The sequence below is a fragment of the Otolemur garnettii genome, unplaced genomic scaffold, assembly GCF_000181295.1.
Source record: "Otolemur garnettii isolate 467f Iridium unplaced genomic scaffold, OtoGar3 scaffold00071, whole genome shotgun sequence".
Classification (NCBI taxonomy): domain Eukaryota; kingdom Metazoa; phylum Chordata; class Mammalia; order Primates; family Galagidae; genus Otolemur; species Otolemur garnettii.
Genome location: NW_003852466.1, coordinates 81,875 through 108,065, shown reverse-complemented (window position 1 = coordinate 108,065; position 26,191 = coordinate 81,875). Strand labels below are relative to the sequence as shown.

The 26,191-nt window shown below is 55.8% G+C and overlaps 4 protein-coding genes across 10 annotated transcripts; all 4 read right to left on the bottom strand.

Annotated features, from left to right (window-relative positions):
- Positions 1-1,393: 1,393 nt before the first annotated feature.
- On the bottom strand, positions 1,394-4,534 carry SNAPC2 (small nuclear RNA activating complex polypeptide 2). The gene is made up of 5 exons (XM_012807551.2): positions 3,960-4,534; positions 3,007-3,120; positions 2,791-2,859; positions 2,311-2,560; positions 1,394-2,226 (listed from the first exon to the last, which is right to left on the bottom strand). The coding sequence occupies exons 1-5, from the start codon at positions 4,140-4,142 to the stop codon at positions 1,832-1,834; spliced, it is 1,011 nt and encodes a 336-aa protein (XP_012663005.1). The 5' UTR covers positions 4,143-4,534; the 3' UTR covers positions 1,394-1,831.
- Positions 4,535-6,441: 1,907 nt separating this feature from the next.
- Positions 6,442-9,288, bottom strand: TGFBR3L (transforming growth factor beta receptor 3 like). Its single transcript, XM_012807529.1, has 6 exons — positions 9,261-9,288; positions 8,063-8,247; positions 7,677-7,985; positions 6,962-7,088; positions 6,711-6,869; positions 6,442-6,509 (listed from the first exon to the last, which is right to left on the bottom strand). The coding sequence occupies exons 1-6, from the start codon at positions 9,286-9,288 to the stop codon at positions 6,442-6,444; spliced, it is 876 nt and encodes a 291-aa protein (XP_012662983.1).
- Positions 9,289-9,416: 128 nt separating this feature from the next.
- On the bottom strand, positions 9,417-18,744 carry MAP2K7 (mitogen-activated protein kinase kinase 7). Of its 7 annotated transcripts, XM_023515432.1 has the most exons (13): positions 18,462-18,744; positions 16,461-16,508; positions 13,571-13,712; positions 13,372-13,438; positions 13,147-13,260; positions 12,949-13,068; positions 12,731-12,838; positions 12,473-12,652; positions 12,317-12,397; positions 12,074-12,216; positions 11,587-11,632; positions 11,347-11,477; positions 9,417-11,266 (listed from the first exon to the last, which is right to left on the bottom strand). In XM_023515432.1, exons 1-13 carry the CDS (start codon positions 18,583-18,585, stop codon positions 11,218-11,220), a joined length of 1,353 nt encoding a protein of 450 aa, XP_023371200.1. In that variant the 5' UTR covers positions 18,586-18,744; the 3' UTR covers positions 9,417-11,217. The 7 variants fall into 7 exon arrangements, with proteins under 7 accessions (XP_023371200.1, XP_003793702.1, XP_023371201.1 ...); XM_003793654.3 differs by having other exon boundaries at positions 9,417-11,477; XM_023515433.1 differs by lacking the exon at positions 16,461-16,508.
- Positions 18,745-21,201: 2,457 nt separating this feature from the next.
- On the bottom strand, positions 21,202-25,225 carry LRRC8E (leucine rich repeat containing 8 VRAC subunit E). The gene is made up of 2 exons (XM_012807552.2): positions 25,088-25,225; positions 21,202-23,581 (listed from the first exon to the last, which is right to left on the bottom strand). The coding sequence occupies exons 1-2, from the start codon at positions 25,223-25,225 to the stop codon at positions 21,332-21,334; spliced, it is 2,388 nt and encodes a 795-aa protein (XP_012663006.1). The 3' UTR covers positions 21,202-21,331.
- Between the last annotated feature and the right edge of the window lie 966 nt (positions 25,226-26,191).

Here is a 26,191-nt window from a genome sequence, read left to right as displayed (position 1 = left end):
AAAGATCTACACACCTTTCACTGGCATAGGGGGAGCTAATCTATAACCATCTCAATTTCCCCAGCTCCAGCCACATCTAATGCCCTTCCCCCCACATACACTTGTTTCCCTTGACATGGGGAGGCACTGGGGGGCTTAGGGTTGTACTCACCCCTCCTTGTGGGGAGCTGGGAGGGTCATACTCAGCCAGCTCCAGAAGGTGGTTGTAAGGACTATTTGCAGCCTAACCTTCCCAGGCCTGGTCGTCCTGCCCACCACCATATCCACCACCAACCTTCAGATCTGGCACTGTGGGGCTGTGACCATGGAGTGGGTTAGCTCTGTTCCATGGCACAAAGAATGCCAGTCAGTATTCATGGGGACCAGGTGTCAGGGATAGGTTCTTAGAATGGGGCAGAAACATGTCATACAGATGATAGAGGAAAGACAGTAGAGTGAGGGTGGTCAAGCAGGAGGAGAGAGGCTCTAGACTAGGTGGGGTACATAGACTAAATTAGGGGTGTGCATCTCCCATGGGGGGGAGATGTGTTGTTTGCATCAGGGGAGCCATGGCAGTGCATGTGGGGAGAGACAGTTTCTATAATAGGCCGGGTGGGTGAGGCACAGGCTCTGTGAACAGAGAATCTACTGACTCAGACAAGCTAGGCATTGGGAGCAGCACTGTGGGAGGACATTTGATTCCTTAGGAAGAGCCCTAGTGCCCACAGAGCAGGTGAAGCTGACGGGGGGCGGGGTGGGGGGCATGCCAAAGGCCCAGAAGAACCAGGGATTTAGGGTCTTGGAGACCAGCCAGGATTTGTGTGTCTCCCTCCTCTCCTTCTAGGGACCGTTGAGGCACTAAGGCCACCTTCAGGTGACACCCCTAATTTAGTCTATGTACCCCACCTAGTCTAGAGCCTCTCTCCTCCTGCCTGACCACCCTCACTCTCTACTGGCTTCCCTCTATCATCTGTATGACATGATTCTGCCCCCATTCTAAGAACCCATTCCTAACACCTGGTCCCCATGAATACTGACTGGCATTCTTGCTGTCCATTCACCTCCAGTTAACATTAGCCTCCTCATCCCAGGTGTCATTGGACCAGGTGTGGAGGCAGTTTTCCTCTCTGGCACCCTTCTCCCCCATAACTCCAAACTTTGACACTTCAGGACCCCCATTCCCTTTAAAGTCACAGAAGAAAGTGAGCAAGGCAGCTTCAGGAGAACTTTATTCACAGTCATGGGACACTCTGGGGAAGGAGCAAGGAGCTGGCGGTGGAGGGCACTGGGAACAAATCCATTGAAAGGGCCAGGCATGATCTATGTGTTTATGATTGAATAAAAATAAATAAATAAATAAAAATACTCTTGCCTGTCAGCAGGCTTTGAAAAAAAAAAAAGAAACTTGTAGAAAATATTTTTGAGTAACTGGAAAAATTTATAGACTGGTTTTTACTAAAAAAAAAAAGAGGGCCAAGCAATGTCTGAGCTCCCTGAGGTATAGAAGAAAGAGGCACTATAAAGTCTAGACAAAGGGGGGTCTGTGTGAGGGGTTTATGATACATTTGCCACCCATGGTCCCCCCAGCAGAGAACAAGGCACAGCAGGGCTTGGGAAACAGGGGAGGCCAGTCCCACTTGTCCGTCTACCTATCCTCCTGTCCAGGAGGTTGGGCTGCTTATGGATGGAGTCCCCTGCCCCCATTCTCTATGAACCCAGCCACCTGGCTACCCCCACTGAATCTCTATGAAACTGGGGTTCCATTTCTGAGACTCCTGATGTATGGAGCATCTTAAAGGGTCACCCATGCTGCTAAGCACCATCTCAGGGACCTTCCACCATGACTGGATCTTCAGGACAACCTAGTGCCAACAGAGCAGGACTGAGGGCCAGATGGGGATGTCTGGTGTGGCTGCTTCCCCTCACCTATAGCAGGAGTGGTCACTCGGCCCAGAAGCTCCAGGGGCACCAGGAATGGGTTCAAGGGACAGATCCCAGCTGCTTGCCAGGGTGATCTCAGTTCACTGGGCTCAAGGGATGGAGGAGTGGCCTGGCCAGGATCCTCTGGCCTCCTGGCCCCGGTCCTGTCACCCTCAGCACCAGGCACCAGGCTCTCTCCAGCAGGGCTGGGTTCAGGGGTTGTCAGGCGTTGGTATGTTTCTGCCATATGCTCTACTAGGGCTTTGCACGGCAGGCGGGCCAGCTCCTCAGGAAGCGACATGAGTAGGTCAAGAACAACAGCAGACTCTAGTGATTGACGGAAAGGGATGGGTAGGGGGGAGCAGGGCCTGCCACGGGGATCCTCCCACCCTCACCTTCCACTCTTCTCACCAGCTGCTGAGAGATCAGGGCCATGGCCACTGCAGGAGAATGAGGACAGGTGCCTGTAGATCTTCTCAAAGTCCACAGTGAAGTCTCCCTCAGTGCAGGGGCCAGCCAGGGACCCTGAAGATGACTCTGTGGTGGGGCCCACTTGTCCTTCCAGACTGCTCAGGAGCAGTGGCTTCCCTTGAGCCTGAGTGGGCTTTGGGGGTTTGGAGTGCAGGAGGCTGATGGGTTCTGTGGCGGCAATGGTGAGCACCTGGCAGGTAGAACAACCAGGGAGGAGATGTGGAAAGTCTTCACATCTTCAGCTCCTGCTAGGAAGAAGTGTAGCCCTTCACCTCCACCCACTCACCAAATCCTCCCTGCCACCCTGAACTCAGGCAGGAGATGGCCTTAGAAACAGGGCCCAGATGCAGTCCAACTTACTGAGACTGTTTGATCCTGTCCCCTGGTACTTCCCACCAACTGCTTTAGGGACAGCTGTACCTGAGAGAAAGCCACTGTCAGGGCTCCCTCCAGCGGGCCTGTTATCTTCTCAGCCAGATCCATCCATACCTGAGTGATACCACAAGGTACACTGTCAGCCCTGGGATCAGCTTGCAGGGGTCCGCTAAGCCCTGGCCTTCTGGGGATCCTCCCCCAACTCCCAACCCACTCTCAGGGGCTGGCCCTGGGAAACCTCACCCTGCCCCCCTGCCTCACCTCTATGGGGGCTGGGATCTGTGCCTTTTGGCGCTTCAGACTACCACCTGGATGCACTCTCTGAATGGCCTCCCGGATCACGCGGCCCTTGAGCTGCTGGAGGAAGTCCCGGATCTGGGGAGGAGAGAGGCAAGAGGCCGAATGAGCCCTCAACATGCTCAGGGATGTAGTAGAGAAGCTAAAGCCCACTGTCTTCCTGGACTGCTCCAGGGCTGGCCACTGCACCCTAACTTCCTGCTAGCCTAGTGTAAAAGGTCCCAGTGACCCTGCTGGACCTCAGGCCAAGGGCCCAGTGTGTGACCAGCTACCTAAGATGTAAGTCCTAAGCCTGTTTTGCCTCCTCCATACCCAATTTATCTCCCTTCTTCGTCCAGTCCCCATTTCCTAACTCACTTCAATCTAATTTGCACGAGAGTCAACCGAGCGATTTTCACCCTGCCTCCACAGTGTCTTACTCCAATTCGCCTCGCCACTTTTGCCCTCGCCTCGCCACTTTTGCCCTCGCCTCACCCCTCCCCGCTCCAGCCTTACTGTTAAGCTTGTCCCACCCTTCAGGCGAGCTCACTCAAGCCTCACCCCTCTGCAGCATGCACGCCCAGTCCCTTAGCATCGTCCCACCCCTTACTTACGCGAGGCCCACGCCCTACCACACAGCCTTAATCTCAAACTCGCCCTGCCACTCAATCTTGATTTCGTCCCGCCTACGCCCCTCCTCAAGACTCACTCACGCCCCGCCCTTCAGGCTCAAACACTCAGCCCCTCAGCGACACGTAGCCCCACCCCGCCCCGCACCTTAGCCTCGCCACCCTGGCCACACCCCTGTCCGCAGCTTCCGACCGCAGCCCCGCCCTTAAGCTTCACCCTCGCCCCGCCCACTCCGCTACCCACCTCGGCCCTGACATTTTCCTAGCCACGCTTCCAACCTCGCTCCACTCTGGGGATCCACAGCTCACCTCAATTTCGCTCCTGCCCGGAAGCTCCTGAGCCAGTTCGGCGGCGTCTGGCTCTGGCTGGCCCCGCCGCGCCTGCAGCAGTCTTAGTAATTGTCGCTTCTCGCGAGCGCTCCAGGCCGTGGGGCCGCTCACCTCACCCAGATAACGTGCCGGGACCGTTCGCCGCCGCTGCGGTGGCTTCATGCCGGTGGGTGAGACAACTGCTCTGTAAAACTGTTTCCCTCGCGGGTAGCGCGGGTGGGACTACGGAGGCCTCAGAGGCCAGAAAGCATCACACGGAGGCGGAAGCAAGTGGGGCGTGGCTCTGCGTTTATACGCCGAAGAGAACCGCCTCTTTGGGGAGAATGGAGAGACCGACGCCAGATCTGAGGCGTAGACTAACGAGACCCTCAGCCCGCATTTTGTCTCATTCATGAAGTGATGCCGACACCTTGGATTTCGTGCCTTCCCTCTGTTTCCGAGCTAATTCATGAAACTCCTACTGTGTGCTTTGGAGCTGGTTCCCGCCCCAAAGGAAACTGTCTGATCGGGGTCCAGAACCTGTACTATGGGATCGAACAGCCCTGGGGACCTTGGGCAAGTGATTTAGGCTTGTCGAGCCTCAGCTTTTTCTTTTTCTTTTTGAGACAGAGTCTCACTAAACACATACCTCGTTTCCCCGAAAATAAGACACAGTCTTATATTTATTTTTTCTCAAGAAGACACACTAGGGCTTATTTTCAGGGGGTGTCTTCCTCTCCGCACCTAGCCACGACCATCACTAGGTCTTATTATGGGATGGAGCTTATATTTAACAAATGTATAGAAATCCTGCTAGGGCTTATTTTTTGGGTAGGTCTTATTTTCGGGGAAACATGGTATGTTGCCCTCGGTAGAGTGCTGTGATATCACAGCTCACAGCAACCTCAAACTCTTGGGCTCAAGCGATTCTCTTGCCTCAGCCTCCTGAGTAGCTGGGACTACAGGTGCCCACCACAACGCTTAGCTATTTTTTGTTTTAGCAGACCCAGTCCGGGTTCCAACCCACCAGCTCTGGTGCATGTGGCTGGAGCCCTAACCACTGAGCAATGGGCGCCAAGCCAAGCCTCAGTTTTATTTATCTGTAAACTGGGGCTAGTAGTCCCATTCTTTATGCACTAGGAAGGGAGGAGCTCGGGCAGGATTTGAGGAACTCAAGACTTGACCAACAAACCAAGAGGAGGGCAAAGTCCAAACCAGGGAGGAGACTGGAAGTAGGGCAGGGTGGAAGTGGTGGGAATGGACAGCAGAGAAGAGCAGGCTTGGGAAAGATTGCAGGGGGGCAGGAGGGCTAAGGCAGGGGTAAACGGAGGAGGTGAGGCTTATTTTAAATTTAAGCTGGTGGGGTTGGGTGTCACTTTATGTTCAGGACAAAATACCCCAGAGTCTTCTCCTTGGCCAGTGTGTGAACACCTGTGTAAGGGTGTGTGAGATCCACGCCTAATCCCCATTCTCTAATCAGGACTTCACCGAGCCCTTAACTCCCTAGTCTTGGTCCTAGGCTCCTCATGGTCTGCCACCCCTGACTTGAGCACACACGGACTCCCACACTGACTGAGCCCGACAGTCCAGAGGTTTATTTTGAACCCAGATAGGAGGAATGGGGGTGGGGAGGAGCTAGGGTAGTGGTCTCATACGGTAGGAGGTCCAGGGTGGCGGGTCTAGTCCTGGCAGGCATGGGGCTGAAGCTGTAGCTGAGTGCATCTCCGGAACAGGCAATGGGCATGCCATCCCTGGGGAGGGAGGATAGAGGCTGAACTAGGGTGTGTACTCTAGTTGGTCATCCGCTTCTCAGGAGACCATAGGCCTCTTCTATCAGTCTGTATGCTGGGGTGAAAGTAGGAACTGCAGCTGAATCCTGAACTCTTTTCACCTAATGCCTAATGCCGGAAATTTGAGGACCCCTGGCTCGACCCAGAGAGAGAAGCCCACTGCCAGTGACCAGAGTTGGAATCCAGCTCCACCAAATATTGTGACATATTACCTTAAGCGAGTGCCTCATTTTTCCCGTCTATAAAATGGGGGTTATAATAGTATCTACCTGAAGGTTGTTAGCATTATTCATTTTTTAGAGAAAGTCTCCACTATGTTGCCGAGCTTGGAATGCAGCCATGAGACCTACCGTAAATCACTCCAGCCTGGAACTCCTGGCCTTAGCCTCCCAATCAGCTGGGACTACAGATGTGTGCCACCAAGCCCAGCTGATTTTTCTTTCTTTCTTTCTTTCTTTTGTACAGATGGGGTTTTTGTATGTCGCCCAGGCTGGTCCTGAACTTCTGGCCTCAAGCCATCCTTCCACCTCAGCCTTCCCAAGTGCTGAAGGCGCGAGACTTCGCACCCGGCGGATTATTAGGATTAAATTAGTTCATATGATTAAAACAAAATGGTGCCTGGCACAGAGTAAGAACCCTGAAGTCATTGTCATTCCCTCTTTCCACCTCCCCCACTTCCACATTTACCTGTCTCATTGAGGCCTCCTGGGCTGGTCGCTGCTGGGCGAGGCTCTAGGGGGCGGCCCAGGGAGCGGAGGCGCTGGAAGAGAGAAGTAGGCTGTAGTAGGTGCTGCTGGCCGCAGCGCCGGGGTAAGGACGCCCTCTGGGGGCTGTTGCGGGCATAGCCGAGGTAGGTCTACCGCTGCTCAGGCGGGGTAGGCAAGATCGCCGGACCCTGGGTCCTGACGCTCAGTAAGAGTCTGGGGGCTGACAAAAGTCCGCGAGTGGCGGAGGTCTGTACCTGAGTGCGTGCAGACGAGGCCGAGCCCGGCGGCCAGGGCAGCGCCCAGCACGAAGGCTGCCAACACCAGCGCCACCACCGGCGCGGGCTCCAGGGCCACAGGGCCCGGCACTGGAGGGTCCGGTGGTAACGCGCGGCCCGGGACGACCTTGGGGGGCCCTGTGGAGAGTTCAGCGCTGAGACTGGGCCCAGGACCCGGATGTCCTAACCCTACTCCGAGGGCCCTCTACGGGGGAGGATTGAGCGCTCACTGGGGGGAGGCCGCGGCACTGTGACCACGATGGGCTGCGTCAGCGTATGCAGGTGGGGGTTGTCAGCGCCCAGGCTCTCGCTGCTGCCACTGATGGCTTCCGCGCATGCCTCATCCTGAGGTAGACACTGTGGGGAGAGGGACGGCGGGGAGGGAAGAGACCAGGACGTCAGGGCCCCATCTTGGCTCCCAAAGGGAGACCTAAGAGTCTATCACTCTACCACAGTCAAGGCCACCTCCACTGGAGCTCTGGAAACTGGGCCCCTTAGGATTCCTGAGCCCAGCGCCTAAACGTACCAGTGGCTTAGCTGCTCAGCTCTTGAGGACCTCAAAGTCCAGCCCTTCAAAGAAGTCACACAATGTGGCTCTCTAGATAACCTGTGCCTAGATATTTGACCTGTAGTGGCCTTCTGTACTCAGTCTCCCAGCCCTGGAGGGATCGCAGAGCCCTGCCCAGAGAATCCCACAGCTGTCCCTGAGGGACCTCACTGTCTGCTGTCTGCCCCCTGAGGAATTCTTGTGCAGGTGCCTTTGGTTTCCACACCTACCCTGAGATCAACCCAGTGTCTACTCCCTCCCCTACTGACTCCAAGTCCCAAAGCATCCAAGTCCTCCCAGGCTCCCAAGGTGTCCTTTCGTAGTCGGCAGAGATGCTTGTTCCCAGCTATCCCCTGAAGGGCCCTGGAGTGCAGATTGGAGGCTCTGCACTAGCGCACCCGCGATGGTGGCGGCGGTGTCAGAGGAGCAGGTGCTCGGCGGACTCCCGGGAGGCGGCGGCAGCGGCTCAGTTGGCAGTGCAGGAACTGCACCGAGGCGTTGAAGACTGGGCGCAGGCGGAAGCTGAAGCGCACGGGGCGCGTGGCACCTTGGTGGAACATCGTTGGAGGTACCGCGACAGAGGCATCAGCGGGGCAGCCACCACTTAGTAGCGCTAGAGCAGGGCCCGGAGCTGGGCGTGAAGACGGCGTCACCGAGCAGCGGTGCAAGGCCAGGCCCCAGCGCGGAGAGTGACGGGCCAGGGCCGCCTGGGAGATGGAGGCGCCATCAGGATCGTCCTCTGCCACTAGTCCCCACCCGCCCGTAGTGCTCCCGGTGTTCACACCTGGACGAATACGCGGCTGTCTGCTGGTACCTCGAGCGGCCCAGCGCGGCGCAGGAAGACGTCCTCCACGTCAGACAACTCCAGACTGAAGAGGGGTCTGCGCAGCCAGGACTCTGGGCCCGCGGGGAATTGGGGTGCTGGTGGGGAAGGGGGAAAGGGCAGCACAGACAACGGAGGCAGCGCGGCTTCTTAGGCTCTCCGACCGCCTGGTTCCTGCCACAAACTTTGGAGAAGGGATGCAGTGGCAGTGGCAGATTCATCCAGGTTTGGCAACGCGCCACGTTCTCGGCATGTGAATTACTGTGATGTGTCCCCTGGATACCCCTGGAACTTGCACAGCCCAACAGCTGAGGTGGGGTACAAAGCTGGATGCCCGAGGTTGAAGAGTGCATGAGGGTGATGTGTCAGGATGGCAGAAGCAGAACTCTCTCCCCTCCCCCAGGCTGCTTCTCTTTCTAAGGGCAGGTAAGAGTTGTCAACAGGCAGAGAGAGTGCCCTCCCCAGAGACCCTGCTGGGTACAGCCAAAGCCCAGCTGAGTCAACGGGATCCTGAGAATTTTTTTATCTATCCAGGGCTCACTCTTCCAGGCAGAGGGCAGCGGTGGCAAAAGGTGGGTCACCTGTCCTGTGACCTCACGTGGGTGCACTCAGGCACACACTGGCTAAGACATACAGATGCTCAGGTAGTCTTTGTCAAACAGTGGGGACTGGCCACACACCCACTCTGAGGGGCATCTGTATAGACCTCCTCTTGCACAGCCTGAGCCATCTCCATGGAATGTGGCACGTGGGTCAACATGAGAACAGAGGCAGATCCCACCCGACTCCATTTCCCCCAGGTGGACAAGAGGTCAAGTTGAGGAAGAACCACACAGGGAGGGCTGAGAGTGGGATAGGCCCAGTGTCCCCTTCTGCCCGTACATACCCGGTGGTGCGCTCGGTGATAGGGCAGTCCCCAAGAGCAGGGGCAGCAACAGGACTGCAGAGCCCAACATTCTGCACTGGGTGAGGTCGGGGCGTCTGGGGGCCAGAGCAGAAGCACCTGCCCAACCACACCCAAGCCTGGCAGGTGGGTAGGTGGCCCTGTCCTTGGCTAAACAGCCACCCTGGGACACAGAGCGGGGGTGGCAGGCAGCAGCTGACATCGTAGCCAAGGCCCAAGGCCTGCAGGGAATTAAGGACTCTACTCCTGCCTGACCTGTGGGTACTGGGGGCAGGTCAGTCATGTGATGCACCAGCTGCCCAATACTAGGTAAACCACTCCAAATACCTCCCTCTGATCTGGCATCAATTTCCCCTCCATGAAGATGAGGTACCTCCTCCCCACCAGGCTCAAGACACACCACAGACTCGGTGGAAGAAAAGGGAGGGATTTATTCTCAAGCATCTAAGGATTTACAAACAAGGGCATTTTGTTTTAAAAACGGACAGGGCAATACTAGCAGCCTGAGAAGGGGTCCAGCCTAGTGGGCTGGGCTAGGCCAAACCCCAGGCTCCTGCCTGCCCAGGTCTGTCCTCTGCCTGCTTCAGAGGGATGGCTGGTGACCAGGGGAGGTCTGGGGATGGGTGGGGAGGTACGAGAGGCTCCCCCAGGGCTCCCATGTAACACTGAAGGGGTTGGGGGCAGGCAGACACACTCGTGAAACAGAAAATCAAGTTAAATAAAAGTAAAACCAAGTAGCCAGCCTCAGGCCTGTGCTGGCCCTGGGACCAGCCAAGTGACCTTCTGGCTACCTGCAGAAGCCTGCATGGCTGGCCCCCAGGAGAAAGCACGGGGGCCAGGCCTGTCAACCCCCACCTCCAAAGGGGGCTAGAGGCAAGAGCAGGTAGCCTCCCCGCACCTGCCCCCTAGGGCAGAGAGAAGATGAATTCTATTACTTTTTAAACATGCGGCATTTTGTGACTATAATAATGATAGAGTCAATGCGATAGATAAGAGGATATGGCGACCCTAAGCCTATGCTGCTTCAGCTGCTCCAGCCAGGCTCCCCACCTTTGGTGTTGGTTGGATTTTGTTTGTGGTTCTATGGTTATATTTTTTCTTTTCTTTTTTTTTTTCTGTTTTGCTATTTTGTTTTTTTCGTCCACTTGATTTGCATGCACCACCGACAAACATGAAACACATCCCCTCCTGCTCTGGCTGCTGCTGCAGTAGGTGAGCTGGGGTGGACACCTGGCTAGGTGTGACGAGGCACACTGGCACCATGGGGGTGACCACACTTTGCTCCCACTCTCAGCCTGGTGTTCCCCTGCCCCCACTGGAGCCTATCACATATCCCTGAACCCTCACATCCATTCCCTTAGCTCTCAATCCAACTCCCTCCTGTCCTCAATTCCTTCTGGCCTCCTGCTCCCGCCACCTCATGCCCACCTTCCCTGAAGGCCACCCTGTGTGTGGCAACGGCCCCTTGGACCTCCACATCCCCTGAGGTCTTCAACTCGCCCCAAGCTGGGGTCTTCCCCGTAGGGCTAGCACCTGAGGCCCTGCAGCCGCAGTGCCCAGCCCAGCCCCCATTGCCCACGGATAGTTGGGGAGGCCCCTTCACAAGCAGCTAAACATGACTTTGGTAAAAGTTTCTGAAGGTACCAACAAACCCCATGAGAACAAACTCTCCTCAGCCACCCCCCACCCAAGTACAATAAAATACAATAAACTCCAAAAAGGACCCCCTGAGATCAAAGAGAGAGAGAAGGAGGGAGAAAGACCAGCCCCACCAGCTATAGTCTCAGTGCCACAACGCCATTCTGGAGGCCAATGACTCATCACCCCATGGAGACCTAAGCAGACCCAGGGGTCCCACCAGGGGGTGGCTGAGCATAGCCTCGTGCCAGGAGGGTGGCAGAGGCAAGGACGGTGACAAGGACAGAGGTAGGGGGTGACAGAAGAAATAAGTGCGTGGGGAATGGTGAGGACGGCAGGCTAGGAGCAGGGCTGGGGACTGGGAGGCTCTCTCCTGGCCCCTGGGGGCTGCCCCAGCCCAGAGGTTACAACTGAATAAATAGTGAGTCTGCTTGTGGCTTGTTGTCATCCGTTCACAGTGTCTGTCAGGGGGACACGCACAGCTGGCTGACCCCAGGCTGGGAAGGGCTGGGGCCTGGTGGATCCATCTGTCCATGGCTGGTGGGCAGGGAGTTGAGGGTAAGTGGGTGGCCCCCTACTTTCTGTCCTCAGCCTTCAGCAGCCGTCCAGGTCCCAGGTCTCCCCTGGTGGGCAGCTGGGTGAGAAGGGGGGCCTGTGGCCATGCCCCTGGCCCCTGTGGGGCTGGCCGCTACCACGCAGCTACCTGAAGAAGGGCAGGTGGTGTTGGCTCAGGACTCCACTAGTTCGCGGTGACTCGGTCTTCGCCATGACATCCTTGAACCAGGATGCCACGTCTACCTCAAGCGTCTCATAGTGCCTGATGAAGCTGTGTTCCTGCAGGCCAAGGCAGGGGGTTAGGAGGAAGGGCCATCCCTCTGGGCCTTATGCTCAGGGCCTGGGGCCCCCCAAGGTATGGGGACAAGGAAAGGCCTGGGGTACTCACAAGTAGCTTATTATACTTTGGTCTCTTCCTGTGATCTTTAGTAAGGCTGGAAAAGTAAGGAAGAGAGGAAAAGAGGTGAAAGCCTGTCAGGAGAAGCCCGACTATACCCATTTCAGGCCTGCAGTGAACCCAGGGGTGGCAAGGTCTATAGGGGAAGGAGCTGCTGACAGTTTCTGCCCTGTTGGCAGCTGGGACCCGCCAAGTGGGCACTCTTTAAGTCTCCTGGCCCTGGGAGGCTGATGTGGACCTCCTGCATATACAGCTCTGCCTGTTATGGCTGGGTACCCACAATCTCTTGTGACCACCTTGCCCAATACCCACAGGGCCAGCTGTCCCCTTAGGCTGGGTCCAAACCCAACTCATGGGTCCCAGGGCACCAGCTCCAGTCTGTGGCCCCAGCTGGGAGCCCACCCCAGAGGAGACCTCTAACTCTCTCCTGTCCCAAGCAAGGGCTCCCTCAGCCTCTTGGTGAGGCAGGGGTTCTCACCAGTCTTTGACGAAGGACTGGAAGTCCCCTGAGAAGCCCATGTGACCGGGCAGGAGTGGGGGCTCTTCCTGAAGGACTTTGGTGAGGACCTCAAAGTCCGTCTTGCAGTTCTTGTAGGGAAACTGTCCTGTCGCCAGCTCCACCTGGGAGGGACACAGGCAAGGCTGGACCTGATGGGGCCAGGTTCCCACTAGCCCAAAGGCCTCACTGCTAGTGTGAGGACAGTGTAGGGCGCCAACTCACCAATGAGATGCCCAGGCTCCACACATCGGCCCGGATATCATAGTCTGGCTTGGTGGGGTCTGGGGGGTCAATGCGCTCGGGCTATGGGGGGAGAAGGAGAGGCTGTACCTGGAGGCTGCCTAGCCCCCATCCCTGTCCTGCTGGGTCCCCACTCACCGCCATGTAGGCAGCACAGCCTGCACTCCGCGTCTTGGCCTTGGAGTCCACCAGGCGCCCGCTGATGCCAAAGTCGCAGAGCTTGATCTGGCCCCGTTCATCCAGCAGGATATTGGAGGGTTTAACATCACGATGAATGACGCCATGCTTCTCCTTCAGGTAGTACAGCGCCTTCACGATCTGCATTGTGCACAGTGGGGTGCCCATGATGGGGGGAGGCCCTGCCTAACAGGCCGCCAGCCCATGCCAGCCACTCACCGCCACAGTCATCTTGCCCAGGATCCGCTCGGGGATAGGGCCCTGCATCCGCTTCTTAAGCTTCTCAGCACACGTGCCCATGAGCTCCATGGCGATGAAGACATCAGTCTGTGGGGAACACAGGTGGGGCACGGGGCAGTTGCAGCTTCCTGCCCACCTCAGAGCAGCTCTGGACCCTAGGACAGGGATGGGAGGCACCTCGCAGGACTGGCACTCACGTTGGTGATGAAGGTCCCAAAGCACTGCACAATGTAGGGGCAGTCATGGCTCTTGAGCACCACATCTAGGTCCATGAGGATTCGCTTGTTCTCCTCCTTATTCCCTGAGCGCCGCATTTGCTGCCGGGCAGGGATGAGAGGGAGGGAGTCAGCACCAGCTGCGGCACTGGGCAGCCCAGGGTGAGGGCTGAGACTCACCTTGACTGCTATGACATGGCCTGTCTTCCGGAAGCGCATCTTCCACACCTGGCCGCATGTACCACTGCCCATTTCACCCAAGTTCTCCAGATCATTGATTTCTGCCTGGTAGCGCTGGGAGAAGAACGAGGGTTGGAGGGACTCCAGGTCCTTGGCTGTGCCCCTGGGATGGGTACAGCTTGGTTATTTGCTCCCTGCCCTGGGGGCACCGTGGGAAGATTGTACCTGGCCCCCGATGGTCAGGTAGCCTGTCTGCTTCATGATTTCCTGCAGCTTCTGGTCAATCTCGATGCTGGGGGAACAGGGAGCAGGTGCAGGTGGAGGGGGGGTACTGAGCAACCTGAGGCCCCCTGTACCCCACACTGGGCTTTCCACATTTAATTGCCCCCAGTCCTCTGCTGGTCCCCCACTGGCTGCAGCTCACCTCTCCATGCTGCGGGGTGTGAACAGTGTTGCCGGGAGTCCCAGCATGTGGCGGGGACGGGCAGGAGGTGTGGGGTGCTGGGGGGAGCTCTCCGAGGACGGTGAGCGGCTGCCCCCATCGTTGGCCAGCGGGAGCTGCAGAGCTGGGGGTAGTGAGAGCCAGTGTCGGGGAGGGGTCAGTGCCAGGCTGGCCTCAGCTCCAGGCCCGGCACTTGGGGAGGGGCTGGGACCCTCACCTTCCCCCGCCCCCCCCTTTCCTAGCTGCCAGAGGAGAAGCTGGGGTCTCCCACCCCACACCTGGGCTATCCTCAGGATGCCTTCTCTCACCCTGACCTGGAAGGTGACTGAGTAGGCCTGGTGGGGAGGGGTGGGCTGCAATCTATGGTGACAGAGAAATGAGGCAGGGATCTGATGGTATCCCTTGGCCAGGCAGCCCCTGGCATGTCCCCTTCCTCCCTGCCTCTGTGTAGGTCTCATGCCAAGGCTGTAGCACCCTACTCTGGACCATGCAAGAATGGGGCACCTGTGAGGAGGATCAACCTGGGCTCTTGCCTTGCTGGCAGCACTGAACCTGGTCCCCAGAAAAGACTGGGGTGGTACACCCTAGACAGACAGTGAGCTTGGGACTCCAACTTCCAGCTGCCTTGCCCCCACATTTTGCTGTGGGGTCAGGGAGGACCCCCTCTGGTCAGTGGGCTGAGCTAGAGCCTCTCCACTTGGCAGGTTGAGCTTGGGCCAAAGGGGGCAGGGGCAGAGGCAGAAACTCAAGGCTGTGCCTATGTCCTCTGGGGAAAGACCTGGGGGTACAACCTCTACAGGGACTAGCAGGATTGGGCAGGGATCGTGCTGGGCCAGGGACTGGTTCTTCCCAGCAGCCTGCATGCGGACAGCTTGGGCATGCTACAGCAGGCAGGCAGGCAGCAGCAGACAGCGGACACCCTGGGATGGGCAGGTGGCATCGGAGGTGGAAGGGAAAGAGACAGACAGACAAACAGGAGCCAAGATTCAGGGCCCAGCTGCCCAGAGGCGGCACTGAAGACACAGGCCAGAGAGGGGCCCGGGACAGGAGGGTAGGCTCATTGCAGGATTAGGAGTCTCCCTGGATGGGCTGGAAACAGGGTAAGGGACCCTGGAGCCAACCCTCCCTTGACCCTTCCAGGCCCTGACCCTGGAAAGGCATTGGCTATAATCAGCTATCAAGGTGCCCCTTTCCCTAGGCTAGGCCTGGGGCCTGCTCTGCTCCTGCAGTCTTCTCGGGTGGCCCCTTTCCTCCCACCTGCCTTTCCTTCTCCAGGTCCCAGTGGCTCGGCCCAGTAACAAATGGGGACAATCTGTTGCAGCTGCCAGTAGGTGGGTCCTCTCCTTGCCCTGTGGGCCTAGGGCCTTGACCTCAGCTAGGAGAAGGGGCAGCCTTGGAGGTGGAAGAGGACACAGGGGCTGCCAGGAACAAAGAAAGGGCTCTGGGGTCTGGGATTCCTGATGAGCCCAGAGGTGTCCCCTCTTGCTGCCCTCTGCTTGCTGCATCACTGTGCCTCATCTGCCCATGGCTCAAATCACAGTCTGGATCCTTCCTAAGGCCCCTGTGGCCCCTGCCCCCTAAGCTCTCTGCACCTGGACTCTCCAGACACTGATCAGCTCATGCCCCTGGGGGTTTCCTGCCCTGCACTGCCAGTTCCCTGGGAGTGAAGGTCATACCCTGTGGTGTTCTCATGGTCCCCTCCCTAGTACAATCTACCAGGCCCTCTGAGGGCTGCCCAGGGCCCAGGGAAGAGGCTGCCACCCATGAACAGGGGTGTAGTGGGGATATAAAGGGCACTCAGGTTGGGGGAAGGAAAGGAGATACATAAAGTCCTGAGAACAGAGGTTGTAGAGGCGGTGACAGGCCATATCGCACTTCAGGAGGATAGAGAGCAACAGGGTGAGAGAAAGAAAATGAATGAGAGTTAACAAGAGAGGGCTGGAGAGCAGGCACCTGCTGACTCTGACAGGAGCCGTGGATGTGCAAACTGCCAGCCCAACACACACACACTTGCGCAAACACCCCTTCCAGGCATGGTACAGATCCCTACTTGCGTGTAGCTGGGGACAGAGATGCCCCCCTTGCCCATCTGACACAAACACACACACACACACACAGGCAACCTTGCCATACTTATACATAACCACCCTGGGCCAGATCCTGACCAAATCTCCCACTACACTGCCTGCCAAGTCTGTTCCCCAAACTGCACCCATGCTCAGGGCCTGGGCTAGCTGTCTCTTTTCCCTGCCTCACCCCACCTATTCAAACTCCGTCTTTTCCAGAGGCTTCCTTGGATGACCTCCCAGTCAAGTTCCTAACCCTGCTATGTTCTCCTTAGAGAGGACTGTGTTCACTGTCCACAAGCAGTCTCCCGTTACCACAGCCTCAACTCCTCAAGGAGAGAAGGGAGGTCCACTGTGACACTGTTGTGTCCCTGGAGCCACACAGGCCCACACCTGCAGCAGGGGGAGCTATGTGTTCATCCAATTGTTGAAATGCATCAAACAGGCAGAGTCTACCCACTAGGTCCAACTTTCTTTTTCTTTCTCGCTCATCTATGTACACACTCGTGATGTGTTACACACATATGCCCCCTTGAAGGCTACAGACTCCTGTTTTGCAGGGGCCATTTCCTCTTCCAGAGAGTTCAAGCCTGAGCCCAAGAAGAAGGGGGTGGGGGGAAGTGAAAGGGCACAGAGGAGGCCAGGTTGGGCCCACGTTGCCTGAGTGGCGTGACAGAGAGTGAGGGTGACAAGAGACACAGACACACACACAGAGCATGGGGGGACAGGGATGGCATTCTGCAGCCAAGGCAGCGGTTAGGTCAATGGTGCAGATGTCCAAGCGGCGATGATAAAAAGGCTGGTACCTGCTCGTTGGGACGGGGCAGGAGCAGGGCTTAGAGTGATCACAATAACTGGATGGGGAAAAGGAAGAAAAAAAAAACAACACCACAATAAATCACAACAGAAACAACCGATTCATCCAAAAGAAAAGAAATCAAATCATAACAAGGAGAAAGGGGTAGGCGCGAGGCACCACTGCAGAGATGGGTAGAAACTGATAGAGATGGCAAGATGGGATGGGGGAGTGGGGGGGGGGGATGGGATGGAGCTGAAAGACACACACGCCTAGAGGGGGCTCCTGGGGGCCTGCCCACTGTGGGCCTCGTTTGTACAGGTATTGCCACCCCCTAAGGCACCCAGGCCCCATACCCAGCCCTTTCTCATCCACACAGGGCTCAGCAGGGACCCTCCATGTCTGGGCCAGGTTTCCTGCCCCAGGCAGTGTCTGAAGCCAGCATCTCCAGCTCCGGGATTTCTCTGGACCCCAAGAGATGCCCCAGGAACCGAGGAACCAGGCTGACCTAGGTCAGAAGAGGGTGGGATGGGGAATGAGGGGTGTCAGGCTGAGAAAGTCAGGCTGCATAACCAGGGAGTGGTTGGGGTGCCTTCTCCCTCCTGGCAAGATGACCCCAAGGGAGCTATATAAACTATTAGATTTAAAAGAGAGCATTTTGCTGGGTCAAGAGAGACACAGAAAAGAACATGGGTGGCAGGTGTTCATGGTCTGGTGGGAGGGGAAAGTCTGATTCCCTCTGCCTGAGAGGATTTAGGGACAGGGTCCTGTGACACACAGCAAGTAGGCTACTGTGGTCATGGTGATCCCAGGCCAGGTATGTGTCTGTGGGGAAGAGGTGTTGATCCAGGATGACAAGATGTCAGGGAAACTGGCACTGAGATGGTAGGAACCATCAGAAAGGAGGTGCATGTGGGTTGGGGGGGAGTGTTAGAGTTTAGATATAGTCACACTGGCCTCAGGAGACCCCAGGCCAGGTGGGTGTAAAGAAGAATTAGAACAGTCACTTGAGCCTAGGTAACAAAGTCACCAGTCTGGAGGCTGGATGTATATTTCTAGAGAGACTAACCACAGTCATTGAGATGGTGGCATTGGCACTAGTTACAGGGATGTGAGGGAGCCTGGTGCATGTGGGAGGGGTTCTGCTGAGCCCAGTGACAAGTTCATCCCAGAATCTAGGAAGGGATCTTCAGACATGGCCATAGGGAGAGCAAATGAGAGAATCCTCAGTTAAGAAGAGCTGGGGGAGTATTGTATGTGGTCAAGTGACTTCAAGTGTCCTCAGATCAGGTGTGCCTGTGAGCAGATCACCTGCTAAGTGATTGCAAGTTCCCAGGATGGGGGAGAGGAGGGACAGGATCTTTTGGCTTTTTGAGACAGTCTCACTTTGTCGCCCTCGGTAGAGTGCCATAGAGTCACAGCTCACAGCAACCTCAAACTCTTGCCTCAGCCTCCCAAGTAGCTGGACTACAGGCGCCCAACACACGCCCGGCTATTTTTTTGTTATTGTTGTCATTACTGTTTAGCAGGCCCGGGCCAGGTTGAACCCGTCAGTGTATGTGGCCGAGGGGCGGGATCTTGACATTAACTGAAAATGACAGGAAGGGAAATACCAGTTCCAAAGAGACGTTTGTGTTTGCGGGACGACCTAGATGTGGCAACCTTCTTGTGGAGTAGGGGGCAGCCCAGCTCCGTGCAGGTGATAGAGCCTTTAAGGATCTCGGCCATGGGGGCGGACTATCGGGCTGGGGCCTCGCCTGGGTCCAGTAACTGGGCTCCCGAACCTCGAGGGTGTGAACCCCTCAGCCAGGGGAGGGCCGCCCGGGAGCTCGCAGGTCCCATGCCCCCCGGGTCAGCGACCCCTATCCCCGAGAGCTGACAGCGGATAAAGGGAGGGAGCGCAGAGGAGGGAGCGCGAGCGCCCCGGAAGCGGGGGCGGGGCATGGGGGCGGGGCCTCTCGCGGCGCGCGCCCCGCCCCGCCCGCCCCCTCCCCCACGCCGCCGTGCTTACTGGGCTTGGGCCGCTGGGGGCTGATATCCAAATTGAGGTCGATCCTCCGCCTGGCCTCGCGGTTCTCCTGCTTCAGCTTTGCTTCCAGGCGGGACAGCTTCTGCTCCAGGGAGGACGCCGCCATCTTCCCCGCCGCCACCGCGCACCGCCCGACTGCCCGTCAGCCCGGCAGACAAACACCGCACAGCGCCTGCGCCAGACTGACCCCGCCGAGTCGCCGTCTCGCTCCGCAAGGCGCATGTCCGCGGCGTGCATCCGCCCTTCCCCGCGTGCTAGTCTCCGCGCGTGCGTGCTTCGCCCATCCCGAAGTTCGCCGTCACCTAGAGCTTGCGGCGAGCAATATGCAAGTCCTCCCCCGCCCCCAATTGCGACGCGCATGCGCGAATCCGGGAGCGCGCTAGAGAGCGGAGAGCAAGGCAACCCACCTTTTTTTCGGAGACCTGTGGGCGGGGAAATCCACACGCTTGTAGGTACGGAGACAAGGCCTTGCGGGTGGCTTCTGTTGCACATGCCCAGCCATGGACCCTCTTTTTCTTTGCATCCGTCACCTGTGGTCCCCGCGGCAGTGCTGCTTTAGCCTGTAGCCTGTTCCTCGCTCTTTCCCGCTATGTGCTCTCTGATGAACCACGCCCCCTCAGTACTGCCTTCCTCGCTTCGGACGGTGCTTCGTTAAGATCCATGTGTGCTTAATTGCTGCCTGGCTTTCCGCTCCGTGAGGAGCCCTGTCTGTTTCAGACAGTCCCAGCAAGCTCAGGGTTGGTGGAGGCCAGGCGGTAGGAAAGGACCCTAGGAGCCCAGGGGCATGACCCTTGACCTCAACAGTGGGGCCAGAGTTCCTGGCCAGACCTTTGGAACCTCAAGACGTAGCCCCCCTCATCTGTGCTTCTCGCAGGATGTGAGCCCAGCCCCTGGACACTCAGAATTCCTATCTGAAGACGGGCCTCGGGGTTAGGCACTTTTGCCCAGCGTTCGCACATCCTAAATCACTCCTTTAAGTGCTTTGAAGGGTGCTGGGGGGGAAGTGTCCCCATCTGGAACCCCGGGTGCCTGGGCTCTTAGGTGCCAGCAGTCTCCAATTTTGCAGGGACATCTGGGAGGTTGTCAAGCGTAGATGGTCGGGGTCAAGCCAGCTATGCCAAGTGCCCTGCCAGCTCCCAGTCTTAACGAGGGAACACTTTGGTGGGTGAGTGTTGAAGGCTTGTGGACAGAGCAGACACAAAAGTGTAGCGTTAAGAGGATAAAAATGGGTTTTCAGATAATGTCTGTAACAGAAGTAAGGGTCTGAAAAAGGGCAAAATGCTTTACAAGTTGTTTATAAAACCTCTCACCATTTTCGAAGAATTAAAACCTGGCTTCCTATCTGGGGCTGGTAATCAGAGAGGCAGTGAAACCACAGGAGATGGCTCAACGGAATTATCCAGAAAAAGAGAGCAAGATCACTGACGATGCTATAAACAGCCGTAGCCCTTTAAAAATCCCATATTTCTGCTTGGTGTTGGAGGGACAACAGTTCTTTAAGATGAGAGTATGCTATCGTCCGTATTTGCCAGCAAATAAATAAACTTTTGTTTTCTTTTCCTCAAACAAAGAAAGGTGGAGGGGGAGAGGTTAAGGAAAAGGGAGTCTCCAGACAAAAGCTAGGCAGATGTCACAGCATTGAATTTTCCTTGGGATTAGCTCTCTATCTTCCCTTCCAAGCTGCCTTCTGTGCCTCTGTCCTCAGGACAAGAGATTCACATCCTTGATTCTGGCACATGAGTGTTACTTGGCTCCATTAAATAGGTTTAGACAATGACAGGAGAGTAAGAGAACAGAATTAGAATTCTTATAATTAGTATTATTTATTAAGCACCCATGGATGGAACATTCATAAGACAAAATCCCTGCCTGTCCTCAGAAAAACCTAGCCTCTGCTGCAAGTGTTCTTCGTCTGGAGGCTGCCAACCTTAGGAAGTACATGAATAGGTCTCTGGGGGAAATTTATCAACTGCCCAAAGTTGTTTGCACAGTTTTGTGTGTATGTACATTTTACTGAGGAAGGAGGCACCCAGGTTTCATTGATTTCTTGAAAGGTCTAGGATATAAAAAGGGATCAGAAGCTAGACATTCAGATACTTGTTCTTTAAACCAGCATTTCCCAATATGCTGTTGTTGTCATAGAACTGCCTGCATCAGAATTATCTGAGATGCTTATATTTGAGCAGGTTTTGGGCCCCCACCCAACCTCCTGAGTTTTTCTTTCAAGGGTGGGGCCTGGGATATTTTGTTTTATACTAATTCTGCCATTGTGTTTTTGTTTTGTTTTCAATTGGATTTAAATTTTTTTCTTAGCCATGGATTTTGATGCATAGCCAAATTTGAGTAGTATTGTTCCAAGTATAGAAGCCTATAGCAAACAACTTATAAATAAGGAATTAGAATCAAAATTGGAGTTGGGGGTTGGTCCCTTGTCCTGTGTTCCTGGGGAAAGAGTCCCAGATATAAGCTGCTTTGTTGGGTTGGGGGAAGGGCTGGAAATCCCACTGGGATGTGTCCCCACCCCTATATGTGGCATTAATTAAGCTGGATTATCCAGTTCTGGTCTAGGGATGGAATAGGCCAGCCAGCGACAGACAAGGTGTGGTTTTGGTCTGAGAACTGCATGACTGAGTTAATCCCTCCACATGGGCTTCTACAGTGAATTCACAACGTCATGACTCCCTAGACAAACCAGTCCCAGATCTTGCCTGGGCCCCACAAGGCTGACACTAGTCTGCCCCTTTTCTCCTGGCCTGTGCCCACGTGGCCACCTCCCTTGGTAGAGAATGGTAGAGATTCCTTCATAGAGGCATCCTTGGGGTCCTACCTCAACCCGCTGTACCCACCCTGGCTCATTCTTCCTCCATCTTCTCTCGTACCTCTGCGGGCAGGCCCTCGTAAAGGGCGTCTTCCACCAGAAGCCCTGCCTTTTTCAGCCCCCCACAGTTGCCCAGTTCTTCTGGCATCGCCTCTAACCGGTTGCCCTTGAGCTCCAAGCGGATGAGGGCCCTGAGGGCTCCCACCTGGGGCGAGAGCTGCCGAAGGTGGTTATAGCCCAGAAGCAACGTCCGTAGCTTTCTGCAGAAAAAGAGCTCATCTGGCAGGCCCTCAAGGGCATTATAGGACAGAGCCAGGTACTGCAGGTTCTGGAGGAGACCCACCTCAGCGGGCAAGGAGTGCAGCCCATTATGGGACACATCCAGCAGACGGAGGCCAGAGCACAGGCCCAGCTGGGTAGGCAGGGTCTCGAGCTTGTTGTGACTGAGGTAGAGCTGCTCCAGGCCCCTGAGCTTCCGCACGTGCTCGGGGACATAGGCAATCTGATTGTACCACAGCTTCAGTGTGACCAGCTTTCGGCAGTGCTGGAAGCTGAGGATCTCTTCAATGGACCGCAGGTGGTTGTCCTTGAGGTCAAGCTCTTGCAGTGCCCCGAGGCTGAAGATAGCATGGGGAATGCGCTCCAGCCCACAGGCCACCAGCTCTAGCTCCCGCAACACTGCCAGCTTCTTCAGGCTGTTAAGGGCCAGCAGTCGGGCCCCATCATTGTGCAGGCTGAGCTGCTGCAGGTGTCCAGCCACATCAGTCACACTGGCTGGTATCTTCCCCGCATTACTCCGCAGGGACAACACCTTGAGCTGCTTCAGCTCCCGTAGGCTCTCAAGGGTGGCTGCCCTAGCCAGTTCTGGGGTGAAGAGCCCCTCCAGGTGCAGCTCCTCCAAGCCACGTAGTCCAAACACCCAGAGGGGCACCTCACGGAGCTCCTCGCACTTGACGCGGATCACCTTCAGGCGGTCCCGAAGGAAGATCTGCAAGGAGAAGGGCAGCCTGGCAGGCGAGTGTAGCAAACTGAGTTCCTGCAGCTGCACCAGCTGTGAGAGCCCTGGAGGGAAGGTGATATCACAGATGGCCTCCAGTCGCAGCGCCTCCACCTCGCTAAGCTCGAACACAGTGTCTGGCAGCCCAGGGAGCATGCAGAGGGCCAGCTCCAGCCGGCCGTGTGCATTACGCTGCAGCTTCTGCCGGAGCTTCTCAGGCGTCCACTCATGGTTGAGGTTGAGTTGCTTCAGACGGCTTTCACTGACCTCAGAGAGGAAGACAGCAAAGCGCTTGGAGTAGAGCGAGTCATACTGGTCGATGAGGTGTAGCATGAAGGCGAAGTCATTCTTGACATCAGGAATGTCCCCCATGCCAGTCTCCTCCCGCACAGAACGGAAGGAGTACTCTTTGAGGGGCCTGTGGAAGAGCCAGTAGAGTGTATATAGGCAAGTAAGCCCATAGACACACACAAAGGAGATGTAACAGAAAGCGAGCTTAGAGAAAAGGTGGGCCTTGGTGTGGTTGCAGCAGAAGCTGGCATAGCCTGTGACTTCAGAAGTCTCCACCCTGCAGGCTACCAGGAAGCTGATCTTTTCCACATAGATCAGATTATAGACCAAGATGGCCAAAAACTTGCATACTTTGAGTACTGTCTGCCGGATATACATCGTATAAAGGATGTCCCCTTCTTCTACATGGACACGGAACTTCTTGACTTTCTCAAACAAGGCTTTGGCCTGCTCACCCTCTTTCTTATCAAGCAGAGTGACAACTGGTGGCTCAGTCACTACCTTCTCCGGCTCCACCAGCACCTTCTCCTTCTCCCCATCTCCTGCCTTCCCCAGTCCCACCCCTGCCGTGGCTACTATGATTGCTGTGGCCCGTCCAGCAGCTGAGCCCTTCTGGTTCTCCCCAGAGACCTCAGACAGGGCTCGTGTGGTCCATGGTGAGTCGAAACACTTGCCTAGGATGGAGATGAAGTGTTCGATCTTGGAGCTGGTACCAGGGAACTTGAACCAGAAGCTGGTGCAGACCATGAAGATAAGTGTGTGAATGACCACAAGGTAGGGGAAGTACTTGGCATACCAATGGAGGGCAGTCTCATAGCAGAGCTGGTTAATGAAGCTGTACTGCTGTAGGTCCAGGTTGTTCTTGAGGCCACGCACCTCCCGGAGGGCCCCCATTTGCTCAGAGACCCCCTGTGGCAACAGTTGCTGGCAGGGGGCCTCTGATAAGTTCTCCTGGGGCTCATGACTGGGCAGACAGATGATCTTGTCCTGTGTCACCTGTGGGGGTGGGAGAGATAGCAAAAGACAGTGGCAGGCCTAGGGGAGGCCTGGAGATTTAGGGAGGGTGGGGAGAAACAGGCTAAAGATGAGAAACCCCAATCCCTGACTGTCACCAGCCAGCTGTGACTTTAGAAGAGTTGCTAAACCTCTGAGCATTGGTCTTTGTCTGAAAAAAGCAACTGTGATGAATTGTGTCTCCCCAAAACATTTTATTTTGAGACAGAGTCTCACTATGTCACCCTTGGTAGAGTGCCGTGGTGTCACAGCAACCTCAAACTCTTGGGCTTCAGCAATTATCTTGCCTCAGCCTTTCAAGTATATGGGACTACAGGCACCTGCCACAATGCCCAGCTATTTTGTTGTTGCTGTTGCAGTTGTCATTGTTGTTTAGCAGGCTGGGGCCAGGTTCAAACCACCAGCCTTGGTGCATGTGGCTGGTGCTATAACCACTATGCTATAGGGGCTGAGCCCAAAACACTTTTTTTTTTTTGAGAGTTTTAGTTTGTCACCCTTGGTAGAGTGCTGTGACATCACAGCTCATAGCAACCTCAAACTCTTGGGCTTAAGCTATTCTCTTGCCTCAACCTCCTAAGTAGCTGGGACTACAGGCGCCTGTCACAATGCCTGGCTATTTTTTAGAGACAGGGTCTCACTCTTGCTCAGGCTGGTTTCAAACTCATGAGCTCAGGCAATCTACTCTCCTCAGTCTCCCAAGTACTGGGATTACAGGCATGAGCCACTGTGCCTGGCCCCCCTCAAACATACTGACATCCCAACTGCCACTCCTTGTGAATGTGGCCTTTTTTAGAAATAGGGTCATTGTAGAGGTAGTCAAGTTAAGACCAGGCCATTAGGGTAGGTCCAATATGGCTCTGTCCTTATAGAAAGGGGGCATTGCCAGGTATGGTGGCTCTATCCTGTAGTCCCAGCTACTTGGAGGCTGAGGCAGGAGGATAGCTTGAGCCTAGGAGTTCAACACCAGCCTAGGCAATATAGCAAGACACTATCAATTAAAAAGGGTAGGGGGCTTAAACACAGAGATGAAAGACACACAAGGAAGATTATGTGAAGATACAGGGAGAATAATGCCATCTACAAGCCAAGCAACACTTGAGGCTACCAGAATCATAGTAGACTAACACCTTGATCTCAGACTTCCGGACTGCAAAACTGGGAGATGATAAATTTTTGGTGTTAAGCCACTCAGTCTGTGTTCTTTTGTTACAGCAGCAAATACACATGGTAACTACAGTCCTTTCTAGATTCCAGGGAGAAAGCTGTGTAGGATGAAAGTATGCAACACGGGAGCAGCACAGAGGATGGTGGTGGGGCTGCAGATGGAGGTGAGAGAAGATAAGGGGTCTGGCTTTGTCTTTATTTCTCTACTTTCTTGGGTGATGGGAAGGCTTCTGGACTTCCCCAGGGCTAGCCAGGCTCTAGACTGCTGGGTCCCATTTCTAGCCAGGACAGTAAGACCACACCTACATTGGCTCCGCCCCTCACCTGGAGGGTACAGCCGAAGACCCCAATCATGAGCATGGCCAGGGTGAGGTACTCAGCCAGCACATCCCACCAGGGTTTGAGCACCTTGAATGCAGGCTGCTGTTCCGTGAACTGTTTGAACTCTGCCACTGGGATCATCCTGCCTGTAGGAAGAAGCTGGGATACACAGAGATAGTCAGGAAGGGGCGCAGAATGGTGGGTCCCAGAGGGAGCCTGCCATAACACAGATGCTTCCACAGCTTGGTAGGCCCCTGAAGGTGCGTGCCCCCACCTCCCTCTTATCCTGGCCTCGTTTCCCGGCCACCAGACATTACCTCCTTTCCAGAGCCAAGTGGCCACCATTTTTCCCAGCCACCCCTTCCCCCAGTCCCCTGTACCCCAGGTCTGATTCTGTTTGCCTTCTCAGAGCTCAGAAAGGGCAGTCCCCAGGGCTGCTGTCCCCTAACTTCCCTATGAAAACTGCCCTGACTCCAGCTCTCACCCCACTAGACCTCAGAGTGGCCCAAGGATCAGGACTTCCGGGGTATAGGGCCCCCACCCTCTTCAGGGGCACTCCAGGCACCACCTCCAACCTTGGACTGGAAAAGCCGGCTAGAGCCTGGCTCTGGTTACCACAGCCTCAGGGGCAGGGAGTGGCCATACTGAAGACTAGTCAGCCCTGGGGGGTGGGGGCAGATAGCCAGGATACCTGAGTTTCTGGAGGTGCTAAAGCCCAGAATCAGAATCAGAAGTAGAAGCCAGAGATCTGGGCTCCAAGGTGGTTTTCTGAGAGGTACAACATCTACAAATGAAAAGCTCTTGCAGTGACCACTAACACTGGGACTGGGCTGGGTTGGGCTGCCAACCTCCTGGCTGGCTGGCCTCTCTATCTGTTCCTGGGTTTCCTTTTAGACCAAGTTATTATTGCAGATACAGTTGGGCTAGGCACAAGTCAGAAAGAGGTGTGGGACACTCTCCCAAGTAGGTACCCCCTTCCCCAGGATGGAGGGGAGGAAATGGTAGGGCCCCTGGGCTGGCCCATGCCTGTGGCATTCTTAACCACCCCCCCAAATCTATATTTCCTATCTTTTTTCTTCTTTCTTTCTTTCTTTTTTTTTTTTTTTT

Coding starts and splice junctions, on each gene's coding strand:
- SNAPC2 (XM_012807551.2), bottom strand. CDS start 4,142: ATGAAGCCACCGCAGCGGCGGCGAACGGTCCCGGCACGTTATCTGGGT. Junction 3,121..3,959: donor CGGGCAGGAGCGAAATTGAG/GTGAGCTGTGGA, acceptor TCTCCTCCCCAG/ATCCGGGACTTCCTCCAGCA. Junction 2,227..2,310: donor CCCTGATCTCTCAGCAGCTG/GTGAGAAGAGTG, acceptor GTCAATCACTAG/AGTCTGCTGTTGTTCTTGAC.
- LRRC8E (XM_012807552.2), bottom strand. CDS start 25,225: ATGATCCCAGTGGCAGAGTTCAAACAGTTCACGGAACAGCAGCCTGCA. Junction 23,582..25,087: donor TCTTCGGCTGTACCCTCCAG/GTGAGGGGCGGA, acceptor CCACCCCCACAG/GTGACACAGGACAAGATCAT.
- MAP2K7 (XM_023515431.1), bottom strand. CDS start 14,046: ATGAGACCTACACAGAGGCAGGGAGGAAGGGGACATGCCAGGGGCTGC. Junction 11,633..12,073: donor CAGTCCTTCGTCAAAGACTG/GTGAGAACCCCT, acceptor TTACTTTTCCAG/CCTTACTAAAGATCACAGGA. Junction 11,478..11,586: donor CAAAGTATAATAAGCTACTT/GTGAGTACCCCA, acceptor CTTGGCCTGCAG/GAACACAGCTTCATCAGGCA.
- TGFBR3L (XM_012807529.1), bottom strand. CDS start 9,288: ATGACTGACCTGCCCCCAGTACCCACAG. Junction 8,248..9,260: donor CCTGCCCCCAGTACCCACAG/GTCAGGCAGGAG, acceptor GAGCCTAAGAAG/CCGCGCTGCCTCCGTTGTCT. Junction 6,510..6,710: donor CCTCGTCTGCACGCACTCAG/GTACAGACCTCC, acceptor TCTCTCTTCCAG/CGCCTCCGCTCCCTGGGCCG.